At 54.9% G+C, this 16,508-nt stretch overlaps 1 protein-coding gene across 2 annotated transcripts; it reads left to right on the top strand.

The window, feature by feature from the left end:
* The first annotated feature begins 4,472 nt into the window (after nucleotides 1-4,472).
* Nucleotides 4,473-16,210, top strand: ECHS1 (enoyl-CoA hydratase, short chain 1). 2 transcript variants are annotated; one of them, XM_045361789.1, is made up of 8 exons: nucleotides 4,473-4,579; nucleotides 7,388-7,585; nucleotides 8,121-8,248; nucleotides 9,276-9,375; nucleotides 12,473-12,577; nucleotides 13,115-13,234; nucleotides 14,502-14,569; nucleotides 15,744-16,210. In XM_045361789.1, the coding sequence occupies exons 1-8, from the start codon at nucleotides 4,492-4,494 to the stop codon at nucleotides 15,807-15,809; spliced, it is 873 nt and encodes a 290-aa protein (XP_045217724.1). In that variant the 5' UTR covers nucleotides 4,473-4,491; the 3' UTR covers nucleotides 15,810-16,210. The 2 variants fall into 2 exon arrangements, with proteins under 2 accessions (XP_045217724.1, XP_045217726.1); XM_045361791.1 differs by lacking the exon at nucleotides 13,115-13,234.
* Nucleotides 16,211-16,508: the final 298 nt, after the last annotated feature.

The following is a 16,508-nucleotide window of genomic DNA, read 5'->3' as shown; positions in this document are numbered from 1 at the left end:
TCCTGGTCCATCATGTCCTCCTGGCCAGCCCATTCCTGGTTCCTGCAGGGAGCCCAGCCCGAAGGGGACCTGAGAGATTCTAACTTAATTCTAGTTCAGCCTCCCGGATCCTCTTGTGGAGCAGCAGGATCCCATAAAAGCAGGAACTACTTGGCTCAGCAACTTGCTGGCCAAGCCTCCCCACAGCGGCCCACACAGGCCAGAGGTAAACATGCCCATGCCCCACAGCCAGAAGGCCTGGTGCAAGGAGGGGTGATTGTGGTGACTGAAATGGGAACTCTGGCTTGATGGCGCGGAGAGAAGACATGGACCGCAAGAGCTGCAGGTCGGGGACAACCGATGTACTCTTTGTCCCCTAGACATAGTGCCACAGCCTGAATCAAATAGCACCTGCTGCTGGCACTCTGACCTAGGGCTGGCTCAGTCACCTGTCCCCCTTGCTCTGAAATGGAGAGCGCATGTGACCACAGCCAGTCTTGGACAATCCTGCCATGCCAGAGCCACCAGCTGGAATACACGGACACAACCTCTTTTCCATCTGATTGGTACAAGGTATGTGCTGCTTCTAGCTCCAGAGCGCCTTGGGTGATGCCACCTATGGTGATCAAGGTGGGAACTACCCATGTGGCTTTGACTGAATCAAGCTTGCTGATTTTTTAAAATAGCTTTATTGATACAGACATCATGCTGTAAGACTTCTCCTGTTTAAAGTGTCCAATGGTGTTCAGTTTAGTTACAGAGTTGTACAACTGTCACCATCATCCACTTTAGAACTTTTTTTTTTTTTTTGAGATGGAGTCTTGTTCTGTTGCCCAGGCTGGAGTGCAGTGACACTACCTTGGCTCACTGCGACCTCTGCCTTCCAGGTTTAAGCAGTTCTCCTGCCTCAGCCTCCCAAGTAGCCGGGATTACAGGCGCATGCCACTATGCCCAGCTAATTTTTGTATTTTTAGGAGAGACAGGGTTTCACCATGTTGGACCAGGCTGGTCTCGAACACCTGACCTCAGGTGATCCACCCGCCTTGGCCTCCCAAAGTGCTGGGATTACAGGCATGAACCACTGCACCCAGCCCCAAGCTTAGAACGTTTTCATCACCCTAAAAAGCAAATGGGGATACCCCTCAGCAGTCACCCCCACTGCCCCCTCCCTCCAGCCCCTAGTGACCACTCATCTAGTCTCTGTCTGTATGGATTTGCCTGTCCTGTACATTTCATAGAAATGGAATCATTCAATGCATGGCCTTTGTGTCTGGCTTTTTTCACTGAGCATAACATTTTCAAGGCTTGTCCATTTTTTTTTTTTCTTGTTTATTTTTTTTAAATATAAAAGACAAAGAAAGAAAAAGTAAACTTCCCATAATTAAAAGGTAAACAAACAAAAGCAACAACAACAAAAAAGCCCAATGCCTGGGTACAGCAGCTTGAGGTCCTAATTTAGTAGGTCTAGAATGGCATCTGGGCTTTGACATATTTTGAAACTCTTTAGGTGATTTAATGTGTAGGTGGAAATGTGATCTTCTGGAACTACACTGTCCAGTATGGTAGCCACTAGTGACATGTGGCTATATACATTTAAATTTAAACTAATTAAATAGTATTAAGAATTTAGTTGCCTAGTAACGGTAGGCACATTTCCAATGCTCAACTGTCACATGTGGCTGGGTTGGTACTTACCATCTTGGAGCTTGTCCATTTTTTAATGTGTATCGGCGCTTCTTTCTTTTTTACTCCCGAATACGGTCCATTGTATAGTCTCATTCATTCTAATGTATCCGTTGTTTGGATATATGACATTTTGTTTGTCCATTCATGAGTTGATGGACAACTGGCTTTTTCCCACTTTTTGGCTATTGTGAATAATGTTGCTATGAACATTCATGTCTAAGTTTTTGTGGACATTTGTCTTCATTTCTCTGGGGCATACGCCTAAGAGTGGAGTTGCTGTTTGATCTTTTGAGGAAACAACAGACTGTTTTCCAAAGTGACTGCACCATTTTCCCTTCCCACTGGCAGTGCACCAGCGTTCCGCTGCTCACATCCCCCACAACACTGTGACTGTTGGGCTTTTTATTGCAGCCACCACAGCAGGTGTGACGTCGTATCATTGAGGTGTCAGTTTGCATTCCCTAATGATTCGTGATGCTAAGCTCATCTGACATTGATTATCTTCACTGGAGGAATGTCTGTTCAGTGCTCTCACTATCCTGGTAGTGTCCTTTCAGACATAAAATTTTTAAATTTTGGTGAAATCCAATTTACATATGTTCTCCCTTTGTTGCTTGTGCTTTTGTTGCTCAATTGCTTCATGGAGGATGGGAGCTGCCTGGCCTCCTGGGTCATTAGAAAGGAAACCTCTTGGTGGGCACAGTGGCCCACTCCTGTAATCCCAGCACTTGTGGGAGGCCGAGGCCGGTGGATCACTTGAGGTCAGGAGTTCGAGAATAGCCTGGCCAACATGGCAAAACTCCCGACTCTACTAAAAAACTACAAATATTAGCCGGGCATGATGGTAAGCACCTGTAGTCCCAACTACTCAGGAGGCTGAAGCAGGAGAATCACTTGAACCCGGGAGGCGCAAGCTACAATGAGCCGAGATCACACCGCTGCATTCCAGCTTGGGTGACAGCGAGACAAGAAAGGAAAGGAGAGGAGAAGAAGGAAGGAAGGAAATAAACCTCTTTTCTGTTTGAGCCATTTCATTTTGGGCCTGTCTGTCCCAGAGGTTTAACTACACTAATATAGAGCATCTTTTAGTAAAGGTTTGTTGTTGATTTGTTTCTACTCACATGAGATGTCTTCATTTTACCCTCAGTCTTGAAATAAAATTTTGGTGCGTGTTCATTTTTGGTTTGAATTATTTTCTTGAACATAGGCAGGAGAACAGGGTCTGGAGGCCAATTCACGCCGACTCCCTAGAACTAAATCGAATGGAACACTTCCCGCTGACAGGAACTGTCCTCTCCATTTACATAGGGCTACACCAAATAACCAATGGAAACCTCTGGAAGGTATTTACACCCCCAAAAAAATCTGTAATGGGGCTCTTGAGCCCCTATGCTCAGCCACTCCCACACTGTGGAGTTACTTTCCTTTTCTTGTTCCTTTTTTGAGAAGAAGTCTCGCTCTATCGCCCCATGCTGGAGTGCAGTGCTGCGATCTTGGCTCACTGCAACCTCCACCTCCTGGATTCAAGCAATTCTCCTGCCTCAGCCTCCCGAATAGCTGAGACTACAAGTGTGCACCACCATGCCCGGCTAGTTTTTGCATTTTTAGTAGAGAGGGGGGTTTCACCATGTTGGCCAGATTGGTCTCGAACTCCTGACCTCAGGTGATCTGCCTGCCTTGGCCTCCCAAAGTGCTGGGATTGTAAGCGTGAGCCACCGAGCCCGGTCATACATTTGTTTTCCATAAATCTCGCTTTATTTACTTCCTTTTTTTTTTTTTTTTTTTTTTTTGAGACGGAGTCTTGCTCTGTCGCCCAGGCTGGAGTGCAGTGGCCGGATCTCTGCTCACTGCAAGCTCCGCCTCCCGGGTTCACGCCATTCTCCTGCCTCAGCCTCCCAAGTAGCTGGGACTACAGGCGCCCGCCACCTCGCCCGGCTAGTTTTTTGTATTTTTTTTTAGTAGAGACGGGGTTTCACCGTGTTAGCCAGGATGGTCTCGATCTCCTGACCTCGTGATCCGCCCGTCTCGGCCTCCCAAAGTACTGGGATTACAGGCTTGAGCCACCGCGCCCGGCCTATTTACTTCCTTCCTTCCTTGCATCTTGTCCACTTCTTTGTTCAAGACGTCAAGAACCTGCACACCCTCCACCGGTCACAATAGCAGTTTCGCTTTCCACTCCATTTTATCCAGGGTAGTTTTATCTCCACCCTGGCATTTGCAGAATCCGGGCAAGTACACGAAAGGATGCTCCACAATACTTGTCTAGATATAGACATATATATAAAAGTTACATATATAGATAAAAGTTATAAACAAAATAATTTTAATGAATCAAAATTTTATTATTTAAATCTGTTGAAGTCTTGACTGTGTACATGAAAATAAAACTCTTCCTAATGTGGCGTTCAATGCCCACGCCGCTGCCACCGTGCCTGGCCCCGCGCCCGGGCGCGCTGTGTCTGCAGCTGCGGACTTAGATGCGGGCGCGCGGGAGGCCGCGCAGAGCCCGGCAGGCGCCGCCGTTGCCTCTGCATCCGCGCGGTCTCCCCGGGGCCCCAATGGCTGGGGCGCGGGCGAAGGCGGCGGGGCCTGGAGGGGGCTGGCCCCAGCCCAGCGCGGGGTCCCCGGGGCGCCCCTGGGACTTAGATCCGCGAGCGGCCGCGCGGACCTGGGGGCGGGGCCTGGAGGGCGGTCCCGGCTCCCTCTGCGCGGGCTGATCTCGCGAGGGCCGCCTGATCTCGCGGCGTTTGCCTGTGGGCGGGGTGAGCCCTGAAAGGCCAGGCGAGGGGGCGGCTCCGCGGGGTGGGGAGAGTAGACTGGAGCGCCATGGCCGCCCTGCGTGTCCTGCTGCCCCGGCTCCGCGGCCCGCTGAGGCCCCCGGTTCGCTGTCCTGCGTGGCGTCCCTTCGCCTCGGGTGAGTGCGCGGTGAGAGCGGGCGGCCCGAATCTCCTCCTGACTCCGACCTGCACGCCCCGACCAGATCCCAGACCGCACCCCTCCCGCCTGACCCCGCATCCCCCACCTGACCCCGACCCGCACCCCCTCCCGCATGACCCTGCACCCCTACCTGGCCCCGCACCCCATCTGACCCCTACCCGCACCCCACTCCGCCTGACCCCGCACCCCCGGCCTGACCTCGCACCCCCATGGCCTGACTCCCCAGTCCCCTGCCTGACCCAGCACCCACCACCTGACCCCGACCCGCAGCCCTCTCCCACGTGACGCTGCACCCCTACCTGGCCCCGCACCCCACTCCACCTGACCCTGCACCCCCCACCAGACCCCGCTGCCCCGGCCTGACCCCGCACCCCTCTTCCGCCCGATCCCGCACCCCCGTGGCCTGACTCCGCAGTACTCTGCCTGACCCCGCACCCACCACCTGACCCCGACCCGCAGCCCTCTCCCACGTGATCCTGCACCCCTATCTGGCCCCGCACCCCATCTGACCCCTACCTGCACCCCACTCCGCCTGACCCCGCACCCCCCCCACCTGACCCCGCACCCCCGGCCTGACCCTGCACCCCTCTTCCGCCTGATCCCGCAGCCCCATGGCCTGACTCTGCAGTCCCCTGCCTGACCCAGCACCCACCACCTGACCCCAACCCGCAGCCCCTGCCTGGCCCAGGCCTGCAACACCCTACCCCCCTCGCCTAGTGCTGCACCCCCAACCTGGCCCACACCAACAGCCTGACCCAGCCTTAACAACCCCCCACCACCCGCCCCCCCGCAACCAACACCATCCACCTGACCCTGGCCCACACCCCATCCCCCCCCCACGCCTACCTCTGCAGGAGGCCACTCTCACCAGGCTGCGTCCTGCGGGAGGCCCAGGAGGCCTGGCCGCTGGCTCTTACTGCCCCAATGCCAAGACCTCTGGCCAACTGGGTGCAGGGTGAGGGTTGTGAAAATCCCAGGTGTTCCCTCGGCTCTAAGAGCAGGCATAGGTCCTGTGCAGCAGGCCAGCCCAAGAACAGGAGATGCAGGTTCATTTTGTCCTGGGTGCCTCCTGACCAGGGCTGCCCCTCAGACGGTCCTAAGGAAAAAGCTGACACCTTCTCCCCAGCCACAGGGAGCTGCCCTCTTCCTCCCTCGGGGCTCACCCGGGGCCCCACTCATCAGTGGCCATCACCCGCTCTAGTATCTGAGGAATCTTGGGCCATGCCTTGGGCTGGGGAAGAACTCTTGCTTCCTCTTCCTCCCTCACCCTGTGTTTCCAGTGGACCGCTGAGTTGTGTTGTTTTCATCCCCAAGCTCTCCTTGGCCGTCGGCTTCTGCACCCTCACAGCAGCCCTTTCCTGGATCTTGCATAGCTGCCAGACACTTCACCTGTGATCTTCCAGTTACCCCTAGAAACCCACAGGATAAGGTGGGATACAGTGGCTCATGCCTGTAATCCCAGCACTTTGGGAGGCTGAGGTAGGTGGATCACCTGAGGTCAGGAATTCGAGATCACCTTGGCCAACGTAGTGCAACCTCATTTCTACTAAAAATACAAAAATTAGCCGGGTGTGGTGGTGTGTGTAGTCCCAGCTACTCGGGAGGCTGAGGCAGGAGAATCACCTGAACCCCCTGAACCCTGGAGGCGGAGGTTGCAGTGAGCCGAGATTGCACCACTGCACTCCTGGGCGATAGAATGAGACTCGGTCTCAAAAAAAAAAAAAAGAAACCCACAGGACAGGGACTATGATCCCTGCTTTGCCACCAAGAGAGCCAAGCATCCAACACGCAGGCTACCTTTGTCTTTTCAGGTTCACCTTCTCACCCTGAATGCCATTGTCCTTTGTCCCCTTCCCATCTTGCTGTCCACCCAGCAGGCACGGGTCCTGTGCAGCAGGCCAAGCTGAGATGCACTTGCGTCTCCCGTTTTCGGGCTGGCCTGCTGCACCAGACCTGACCTGTGCCTGATCTTAATGCCGCAGGAACACCCAGGATTTTCACAGCCCCCACCCAGTGTCCATTTGGCCAGAGGTCTTGGCAATGGGGAGGCACCAAGTACAAGGAGCTGGCGCTCCATCCTGTTTGAGGCTTACACCCCCTCACCTGTTGGCATGTGTTGAAAGAAGGCGTTTCCTGGTTCCTTAGCAGAGTCCAGGGCTGTCTCCAGTGTGGTGTCCTGGAAAGAGCTGCCCAAGGCATATTAGGAGAAGGGGAGCGGCCGTGGTCTGCGTTCTGTGCTGGGGATTTTTCTTTTCTTTTTTTTTTTTTTTTTGAGACAGAGTCTCACTCTGTCGCTCAGGCTGGAGTGCAGTGGCATGATCTCAGCTCACTGCAAGCTCCACGTTCACGCCATTCTCCTGCCTCAGCCTCCTGAGTAGCTAGGACTACAGGTGCCCACCACAACAACCGACTAATTGTTTGTATTTTTAGTAGAGACAGTGTTTCACCGTGTTAACCAGGATGATCTCGATCTCCTGACCTCGTAATCTGCCCGCTTCAGCCTCCCAAAATGCTGGGATTACAGGCGTGAGCCACCTCGCCCGGCCTGGGGATTTTCTTTAGGACATGTTCAAACACATGTGAAAGCAGAGAGAAAGGTACCAAGGCTACCCATCTATCGCTGTGGCTGAGAGCTACACCTGGAGCCACTGAGGACTGGGCAGGGAGCCCTCAGAGGGCCTCTTGGGGTCACACTGTATCCACTGATGGGGCCACATCCCTTCCCCCACTCTCCCCAGTTTGATACCTGTGTGAATAGATACCCCTTTTTGCCTTCTTGCTCTAGGTGCTAACTTTGAGTACATCATCGCAGAAAAAAGAGGGAAGAATAACACCGTGGGGTTGATCCAACTGAACCGCCCCAAGGCCCTCAATGCACTTTGCGATGGCCTGATTGAGGAGCTCAACCAGGCACTGAAGACCTTCGAGGAGGACACGGGCGTGGGGGCCATTGTCCTCACCGGCGGGGATAAGGCCTTTGCAGGTGTGCGCAGCAGCGGAGGCCTTTGTGTCTGGGCAGATGTGGGAGGCACGTGTGGCCTTGGGAGAAGCCTCCAGACTTTGACTTGTACCCCTGTGATGGCGGAGGCACGCGCGTGCGGACTTCCTCACATATCCAGTGAAGACGGGCATGGGAACAGCTTGCATGAGCAGCTTTGCGTATGCTGGAGAACCGCATGTGCTCCCCCAGCAAAATAGCTTCTTCAAAGAGATTCAGGTCCTTGGCAGTCAGGCTTTACACAAAGCCTGTCAAGGGCTTACGCCCTGATGAATATGCCCCGCCTCTGTGGGCACCTCCCTCGCACCTGCCACCTGCCCCGGAACCCCTCTTCATGACCTCTGTTAGAGCTGGCATAACAGCATTCCTACAGCTGTCCGCGTGGCCTGGTGTCACCCGTGCCCAGCAACCCCAGTGCCCGTGTCTGGTGTGCTCCGAAGCTGCCTGTTGGTCTGGGGGATACAGGACGCATGGGCTCTCTGCTGTCTGGTAACTGGAACCTCCTTTCCACTCCTGCTAGCTGGAGCTGATATCAAGGAAATGCAGAACCTGAGTTTCCAGGACTGTTACTCCAACAAGTTCTTGAAGCACTGGGACTACCTCACCCAGATGAAGAAGCCAGTCATCGCTGCTGTCAATGGCTATGCCGTGAGTATTGCTGCCGAGGGTCTCCTCTTGTGGCTGAAGGAACTGTGCTGTGCATACACAGCATAACAGATTTTTATTTTGAAGAGGCCTTTAGTTCCCAGGCCAGTAGCCTCCTTTCCTGCCTCATGGTGCTAAAGAGCCAGGAACCGTGCAGAGAGGACACCTCCTGGCATCTGTTTTTTTCATGGCTGTTCACCTGACAGCTTCTCCCCAGCAAGCTTCTCTCCCAGGGCGGTGGAAGAGAGGTGCTGGCTTTGGCTACGTCTATAAACTGGCTTCTTTTGCTGCCCTTAAAAGCTGTGTCCTGGGACTGTTTGAAGTGCTGAGGCTGATCTTGACTTACAGGGAAGCAGTGTGATCATTTCATGGCGCTCCCTTCCGTGGAAGCCAGGGGTCTGCGGGTGGAGTTTTCTCGGCGCAGCCACACCCCCCAGTCTCTGTGGCTGCGTCTCGGCCACAGCAGCAGAGGTTTTTTTTTTTTTTTTTTGAGATGGAGTGTCGCTCTGTCCCCTGGGCTGGAGTGCGGTGGCGCGATCTCGGCTCGCTGCAAGCTCCGCCTCCCGGGTTTACACCATTCTCCTGCTTCAGCCTCCCGAATAGCTGGGACTACAGGGGCCGCCACGTCGCCTGGTTAATTTTTTGTACTTTTAGTGGAGACAGGGTTTCACCGTGTTAGCCAGGATGGCCTTGATCTCCTGACCTTGTGATCTGCCCGCCTTGGCCTCCCACATTGCTGGGATTACAGGCGTGAGCCCCGCGCCCGGCACCCAGCAGCGGAGCTGAGTCGTCACAGCAGAGCCTGTAAGACCTTCATGGCCCTTTACGGAATGTTTGCCGGCCGCTGGTAAACAGCATCAGCCATCTGTAGTTAACTTATCACAACGATTATCTAGTTTGGTGCCACTATGTTAGTCTTTGTCATACACCTGACACTGTTGCTTTTCAATGGAAAATTTGAATAAGCAAGCAGAGTGATTTCTGACTGGGTTCCCCTCGTAAGACTGTCCTGATGCCGAATGTTTTACAGTTTGGCGGGGGCTGTGAGCTTGCCATGATGTGTGATATCATCTATGCCGGCGAGAAGGCCCAGTTTGCACAGCCGGAGATCTTACTAGGAACCATCCCAGGTAAAGGGTAACACTGTCTCTGATAGGCATAGATGCCTTAGGTAATTCCTCAAAATCGACCTGTGTCTCAGGGCCCACAGCTCGTATCTGACCAGAGGCCCTGGATGGACAGCCCCGTGTCTGGTCAGTGGTCTGTCTGTGGACAGCCACAGAGGCTGGAGTGGTTGTGACAGAGCTTGGCGTGGCCTCAGAGTCCCAGGACCATGTCTGGCTCCTGTGACTGTGCCCGGGTCGCACGTCTGATGGTGTTGGGAGAGGCAGGTCATGGGTAACACTGGCTTCTTTTTTTTTTTTTTTTTTTTTTTTGAGACGGAGTCTCACGCTGTTGCCCAGGCTGGAGTGCAGTGGCGCGATCTCGGCTCACTGCAAGCTCCGCCTCCCGGGTTCCCGCCATTCTCCTGCCTCAGCCTCCTGAGTAGCTGGGACTACAGGCGCCCGCCACCGCGCCCGGCTAATTTTTTGTATTTTTAGTAGAGACGGGGTTTCACTGTGGTCTCGATCTCCTGACCTTGTGATCCGCCCGCCTCGGCCTCCCAAAGTGCTGGGATTACAGGCTTGAGCCACCGCGCCCGGCCAACACTGGCTTCTAACCATGGCAGTTCTTGCTTGCGATTCGTGTCCAGAGAGAGAACATGGTGACCCTGGGTGGCACTGGGAGCTCTGCCCACTGCCATCTCACTGGCCTGGAGGTCACGTGGCCTGAGTTCAGAGCGGGGAGTCAGACCCCCCACCATGCCCGTGGGAAGGGCCTGGGCTCTTGGCAAAGAGCAACACCCTCTACCCCCAGGGTCTTCCTGGTGGGCCTGGTAGAAGGGTGGGCACAGGCCGAGCAGCCAGGAGGGAGCTGAGACCCTGAGGGCGGGCCTGGTAGAAGGGTGGGCACAGGCCGGGCAGCCAGGAGGGAGCTGAGACCCTGAGGGCGGGCCTGGTAGAAGGGTGGGCACAGGCCGGGCAGCCAGGAGGGAGCTGAGACCCTGAGGGCGGGCCTGGTAGAAGGGTGGGCACAGGCCAGGCAGCCAGGAGGGAGCTGAGACCCTGAGGGCGGGCCTGGTAGAAGGGTGGGCACAGGCCAAGCAGCCAGGGGGGAGCTGAGACCCTGAGGGCGGGCCTGGTAGAAGGGTGGGCACAGGCCGGGCAGCCAGGAGGGAGCTGAGACCCTGAGGGCGGGCCTGGTAGAAGGGTGGGCACAGGCCGGGCAGCCAGGAGGGAGCTGAGACCCTGAGGGCGGGCCTGGTAGAAGGGTGGGCACAGGCCGGGCAGCCAGGAGGGAGCTGAGACCCTGAGGGCGGGCCTGGTAGAAGGGTGGGCACAGGCCGGGCAGCCAGGAGGGAGCTGAGACCCTGAGGGCGGGCCTGGTAGAAGGGTGGGCACTGAGGGGAGCAGCTGCACTCAGGACGCTCTTCGCCGCCCTCTGAGTTTGACCAGAGGCAGATTCTGAGGCCTTGAGCTGCGAGCTTGGTGCGTTGTTCAGGTTCTGATCCCTAAAAGAGCTGCTGCTCTAAGGGACCAGTGCCTGGGGTCAGGGAGGCCTATAAGCTTCTAAGATGTTGACCACAGAGGCTGGGGAGGGCCCCACGGAGCCACACACCTTGATCCAATATCAGGGTGTTGGGGGAGTGTGGGGTCCAGCCCTGCGGGGCTTAGCGGGTGTTCTCCTCGTGTGCGGAAACAAGAGATTGTAAGAAATAAAGACACAAGACAAAGAGATAAAGAGAAAACAGGTGGGCCTGGGGGACCACTACCACCAAGACGCAGAGACCGGTAGTGGCCCTAAACGGCTGGGCGCGCTGATATTTATTGCATACAAGAACAAGGAGGCAGGGTAAGGAGGGTGGATCTTCTAAGTGATTGACAAGGTGAAGCAAGTCACATGATCACACGACACGGGGGCCCTTCCCTCTTAAGTAGCCGAAGTAGAGAGGGAGGGCAGCGTATGTCAGCGTTTTCTTCTCTGCACTTATAAGAAAGATCAAAGACTTTAAGACTTTCACTATTTCTTCTACCGCTGTCCTCTACGAACTTCAAAGAGGAACCAGGAGTACGGGAGGAGCATGAAAGTGGACAAGGAGCGTGACCGTTGAAGCACAGCACCACAGGGAGGGGTTTAGGCCTCCGGATGACTGCGGGCAGGCCTGGATAATATCCAGCCTTCCACAAGAAGCTGCTGGAGCAGAGTGTTCCCTGACTCCTCCAAGGAAAGGAGACTCCCTTTCGCAGTCTGCTAAGTAACGGGTGCCTTCCCAGACACTGGTGTTACCACCTGACCAAGGAGTCCTCAAGCGGCTCTTATGCGGGCGTGACAGAGGGCTCACCTCTTGCCTTCTTCGTCACTTCTCACAGTGTCCCTTCAGCACCTGACCCTATGCCCACTGGTTATTCCTGGGTTATATAGTAATGGAACAAAGAGTAATATAAAAGCTAATGATTAATGTTTATAATAATGATTGATAGTTGTCCATGATCATCTCTATATCTAATTTGTATTATGACTATTCTTGTTCTAACTATTTTCTTTATTTTTTATTTTTTTTGAGACGGAGTCTCACTCTGTCACCCAGGCTGGAGTGCAGTGGCCGGATCTCAGCTCACTGCAAGCTCCGCCTCCCGGGTTTACGCCATTCTCCGGCCTCAGCCTCCCGAGTAGCTGGGACTACAGGCGCCCGCCACCTCGCCCGGCTAGTTTTTTTTTTGTATTTCTTAATAGAGACGGGGTTTCACCGTGTTAGCCAGGATGGTCTCGATCTCCTGACCTCGTGATCCGCCCATCTCAGCCTCCCAAAGTGCTGGGATTACAGGCTTGAGCCACTGCGCCCGGCCACTATTTTCTTTATTACACTGAAACAGTTTGTGCCTTCAGTCTCTTCCCTCGGCACCTGGGTAATCCTTTGCCCACAGGGGAGCGCCAGATGTGGGACCTGAGCTTGAAAAGGGGCTGCTGCCCCTGATGTTGCCGGGCTCCTGTGCTGCTCGGCCTCTGACCCCTGGACCTTGTCTCGGGGCCTATCTTAAGCCCCTTGGAACTTGCTGGCTGCGCAGCTGCGATGTCCTCTTGGGTTCACTCACTGCGGTGCCAGCCATGACCAGCCCCTCCCCGCAGGTGCGGGTGGCACCCAGAGACTCACGCGTGCTGTTGGGAAGTCGCTGGCAATGGAGATGGTCCTCACCGGTGACCGGATCTCAGCCCAGGACGCCAAGCAAGCAGGTATGGGTTGGGGCTGCCCACGGAAGCCACACGGAAACCCGGGGCGGCATCCAGGTGTCTCCACAGTGGTTGCATGAGTTTTTGGGTCCTGAGGACCTGGGAGAAGACTGACTGCCTTTAGTTTTTACGTTTTGAAGTACTGTACGCACAGAAGTGGAGCCACGCATAAGTATCTGGTGCAGAAGAACAGCCCAGCAATTACGTCCCCAAAGTCCGGTGTAAGCAACGGGCGTCTCCGGGCCCTCACTGGCCAGTCCTCCCACTGCCCTGTTGGGGATCATGGTCCCCGGGTCTGGCTGCCTCTGCCGTCGGAGCTATGGACAGCCTGACCTGTGTGTCTGAGAGCACAGGGACTGCGGTGCCAAGAGCGCTCAGCACTCAGGAAGGGGCACGTGCGGCACTTACCGTGTGGAGCCACCCTTGCTAATGCTCAGAGGCTGGGATGCTCCAGCACGCTGCTCCCCAGCGGCCACTCCCTCGAAAAGGAATAGACAAGCGCTCTGTCTGCACTCACTCACCGACGTTCTTGTGTTTCAGGTCTCGTAAGCAAGATTTTTCCTGTTGAGACACTGGTGGAAGAAGCCATCCAGTGTGCAGAAAAAATTGCCAGCAATTCTAAAATTATAGTAGCCATGGCCAAAGAATCAGTGAATGCAGGTAGGGGATCCTGCCAGGAAGACAAGGTAGAGAGGTCTCCAGGGCTGTCAGGAGTATCCCTGAGGCGTCTCTGTGACTGTGGGGAACCTTCCTGAGCGGCAGGCTTTCTGGCTCCGAATGGATATGCCTTAAGCCCTCCTGGGCAGAAATGGTTCTCAGTGTCTCAGTTCTGCTGTCTCTAGAGTTGTGGTTTCTGGTCACGCCCTCAGGAACTCCGCTGAGATGTTCCCAGCTCCCCTTTGTACCAGGGCCCAAGAACTGAGCCAGGCCTGGGAGGTGAGGGCAGTACAGAGCTGACCATGGCAGGAAAAGGCTGAGAAGGGAGCCGAGGTCCCAAAAGTAAAATGGTCTCGCCCACGGGGAGGCTCGGTTCACCTCCCGGGACCTGGGATTGGCGGCCGCGTCTGCGCCTGGCAGGTGGCTACGCAGGCTTGCAGGCCAACACCACGCTGTTCATTCTTGGCCTGGATCCCTTTTAGTCTCCCTCTGCCAGAGAAGTGGATCTGATCTTCCCCCTCCTCAGAAATGCTCAAGTTTTATTGTCACAATTTATTCTCAGCATGAGAATGAGATGGTGGTTAGCTGGCTGAGTCCGGACAGGTGTGGGTGGCCCCAGGCAGGTCCCCTAACCTCTCTGAGTATGTATACCTCGAGGGTGTGGCCGTCCGCCGGGCTTGCCGTTGGCTTGAGGCAGGATACAGTGAGGAGAGCATTTTGAAAAAAAGGGAGGCTGCTGTTGCCCAAGGTGTTTGGCGAGGTCGGGCTCCTCTCGGAGAGGATGCTGGCTGCAGCCCTGGAACCACCGCGCCTGCCTCCATCTGTGCATCCAGATCTGCCCTGCTTGGCCTCGTGCAAAGAAGGGCCTGGAATGAGCAGAGCCAAAGGCGTTCTTGGTGCCAGCCACGCCCAGCTCTGGCTCCCGTGCTGTCCTTCCTGGTTTTCATCCTTGTTTACTTTTCTCTGTTTGCAGCCCTGTTGCTGCCTCACAGCCTCTCCTCAAGGGCGCAGTTTGCCATCTCACCTTTCATCCAGTTCCTGTCCCTTCCTTGGGGCCCTGGGCCACCCGAGTGTGACGTGTGGGGCCATAGGAGAGCTGTTGGTTTTGCCAGGTCTCCGCTGGGGCAGTGCCTTTGAGAAGGGCAGCGCCGTGGAAGCCTGCGCAGGGCCGGGCCACGTCAGAAGCACAGTTGTGCGTGGGTCGGTGAGGAGGGAGGAGAAGTTCTGCATGGAATAGCTCCGTTCATAACTCTAGGACTTTGTTTTTCAGCTTTTGAAATGACATTAACAGAAGGAAGTAAGTTAGAGAAGAAACTCTTCTACTCAACCTTTGCCACCGTGAGTAAACAGCGGAGAATCTAGCAAATTTCAGTCACACAAGTTGCTGGGAATTTCCTTTTACATCTTATCATTAAGTGTCGTTTCTTTCTGGTCAGAACTGCCAGCCTCACCTTCAGCAGGATCAGATTTGTTCTATCAGTGGGTCTTGATGTTAGAAAAAAAGTAGAGCATGTGGAAGTTCAAAAGTATGAAATCTTACAGGTGCTTTTCTTGTCTTTCCTGTTATATGAGGTTTAGGAATTGCACCCTCAAGCAGCAGCTCCTTTTTTTTTCTTTTGACAGGGAGTCTTACTCTGTCTCCCAAGCTACAGTGCAGTGGCCGGATCTCAGCTCACTGCAAGCTCCGCCTCCCGCCTCAGCCTCGAGTAGCTGGGACTACAGGAGCTCGCCACCACGCCTGGCTAATTTTTTGTATTTTTAGTAGAGACGGGGTTTCACCGAGTTAGTCAGTATGGTCTCGATCTCCTGACCTCGTGATCCGCCCGCCTCGGCCCCCCAAAGTGCTGGGATTACAGGCGTGAGCCACCATGCCCGGCCTGGCTACTTTATTTAAAATGCGGTTTCAGCTGGGTGTCGTGCATCCGTAGTCCCAGCTTCCTGGGAGGCTGAGGCGGGTTGTTCGCGTCCAACTGGTCAACAAAGCAAGACCCCGTCTCAAAAAAAAGACTTTTTTAAAAAATGAGGCCAGGCGCCTCATTTTAATTGTTCGGTAAAATTAAAAGTGGTTTGGGCACTTGAGGAAGGGGTACAGATGCGTGCGTGCCTGGGGACGCTTGCACACAACTTGAGAAAAGCAGATGCAGAATTGAGTTCTCATGTCCTGCTCTGACACAGGGTAGCCCCTGATACAGGTCACCCATCGTCCACTTGATGACTTGGTGAGTGACCCATACAGGTGCATCTGAGGCTCTTTAGATGTGAGCTTGTTTGACATACACAAGCTCCTGAATGACCATCACCTAGACTGGTAGAAAGAGGCAGTGAAAATCCCCGCACCCAGGCCCAGCTCTGCTTGGGCAGGTGTCCCTGCCGCTGAGTCCCCTGCCTGGCCCCCTGGGCCCCTGTGGGCATGAGGAGTGAGGCAGGACCAGGGAGACACGGGCGGACAGTGGCATCAGGCTCTGTGAGGAGACTGCGCGTCCAGCTCTGTTTCTGCCCCTTTTCCTACCAGGATGACCGGAAAGAAGGGATGACTGCGTTTGTGGAAAAGAGAAAGGCCAACTTCAAAGACCAGTGAGACTCAGCCGCCCCTCCCTCACACCTTTGCTTGGAGAGGGCAAATGCAGCCTGCTGTCAGTTTTAGAAGCAAGTAAATCATCCTCTTTTCGAGAGCAGCGTCCGTGGTGCGCAGTTTCTCTCTGACTGCTGCGTGGTCACGGCCCGAGCTCTCACGGCATGACTGCCTTCTTCACCCAGCCTGTGAGGGTCCGTGTTCACGTCCTGATTGGAGCACCTTCTTCTCAATGTTAAGATTCTGCTGAGGAGCCCCTGCTGGTCCCTCTGGGCATGCTGTGCTTGGGCGGAAAGCAGGGCCTGCAGGTCCTTGTGTCCCTGCGGCTGGAGAGGGGCTGCTCTGAGGGAAACACTGCTGCCTTCACACAGATGCTCTGCTGATTAAAGTGACAGTGATTCAGGTGACACCACGCCTCGTAGGTCATGTCTGGAATGAGTATTCTGTCATGTTAGTTTTTTTTTTTTTTAACTTTTTTGTTTTTTCACTGTAAGGAACAACATTCAAAGAAAAAAGGTTTGTATAGTAAGTCGCCCCACATCATACTTCCTGGGTATCCACTGTGAACAGCTGGGCTCGTGGCTTCCTAGAGACTTCTGTGCGCACACACACACCCCTGCGCACGTGCACAGGCATGGACTGTGGTTTTCTTCCTTGCCCACTTACGTAGAGCCCTTTCCTCACGAGAGCCCACCCTGTTTCCTT

Source organism: Macaca fascicularis, chromosome 9 (assembly GCF_037993035.2).
Source record: "Macaca fascicularis isolate 582-1 chromosome 9, T2T-MFA8v1.1".
NCBI classification, from domain to species: Eukaryota; Metazoa; Chordata; class Mammalia; order Primates; family Cercopithecidae; genus Macaca; species Macaca fascicularis.
Note: the sequence above shows the minus strand (reverse complement) of the source record. Positions and strands in the feature narration are given on the sequence as shown.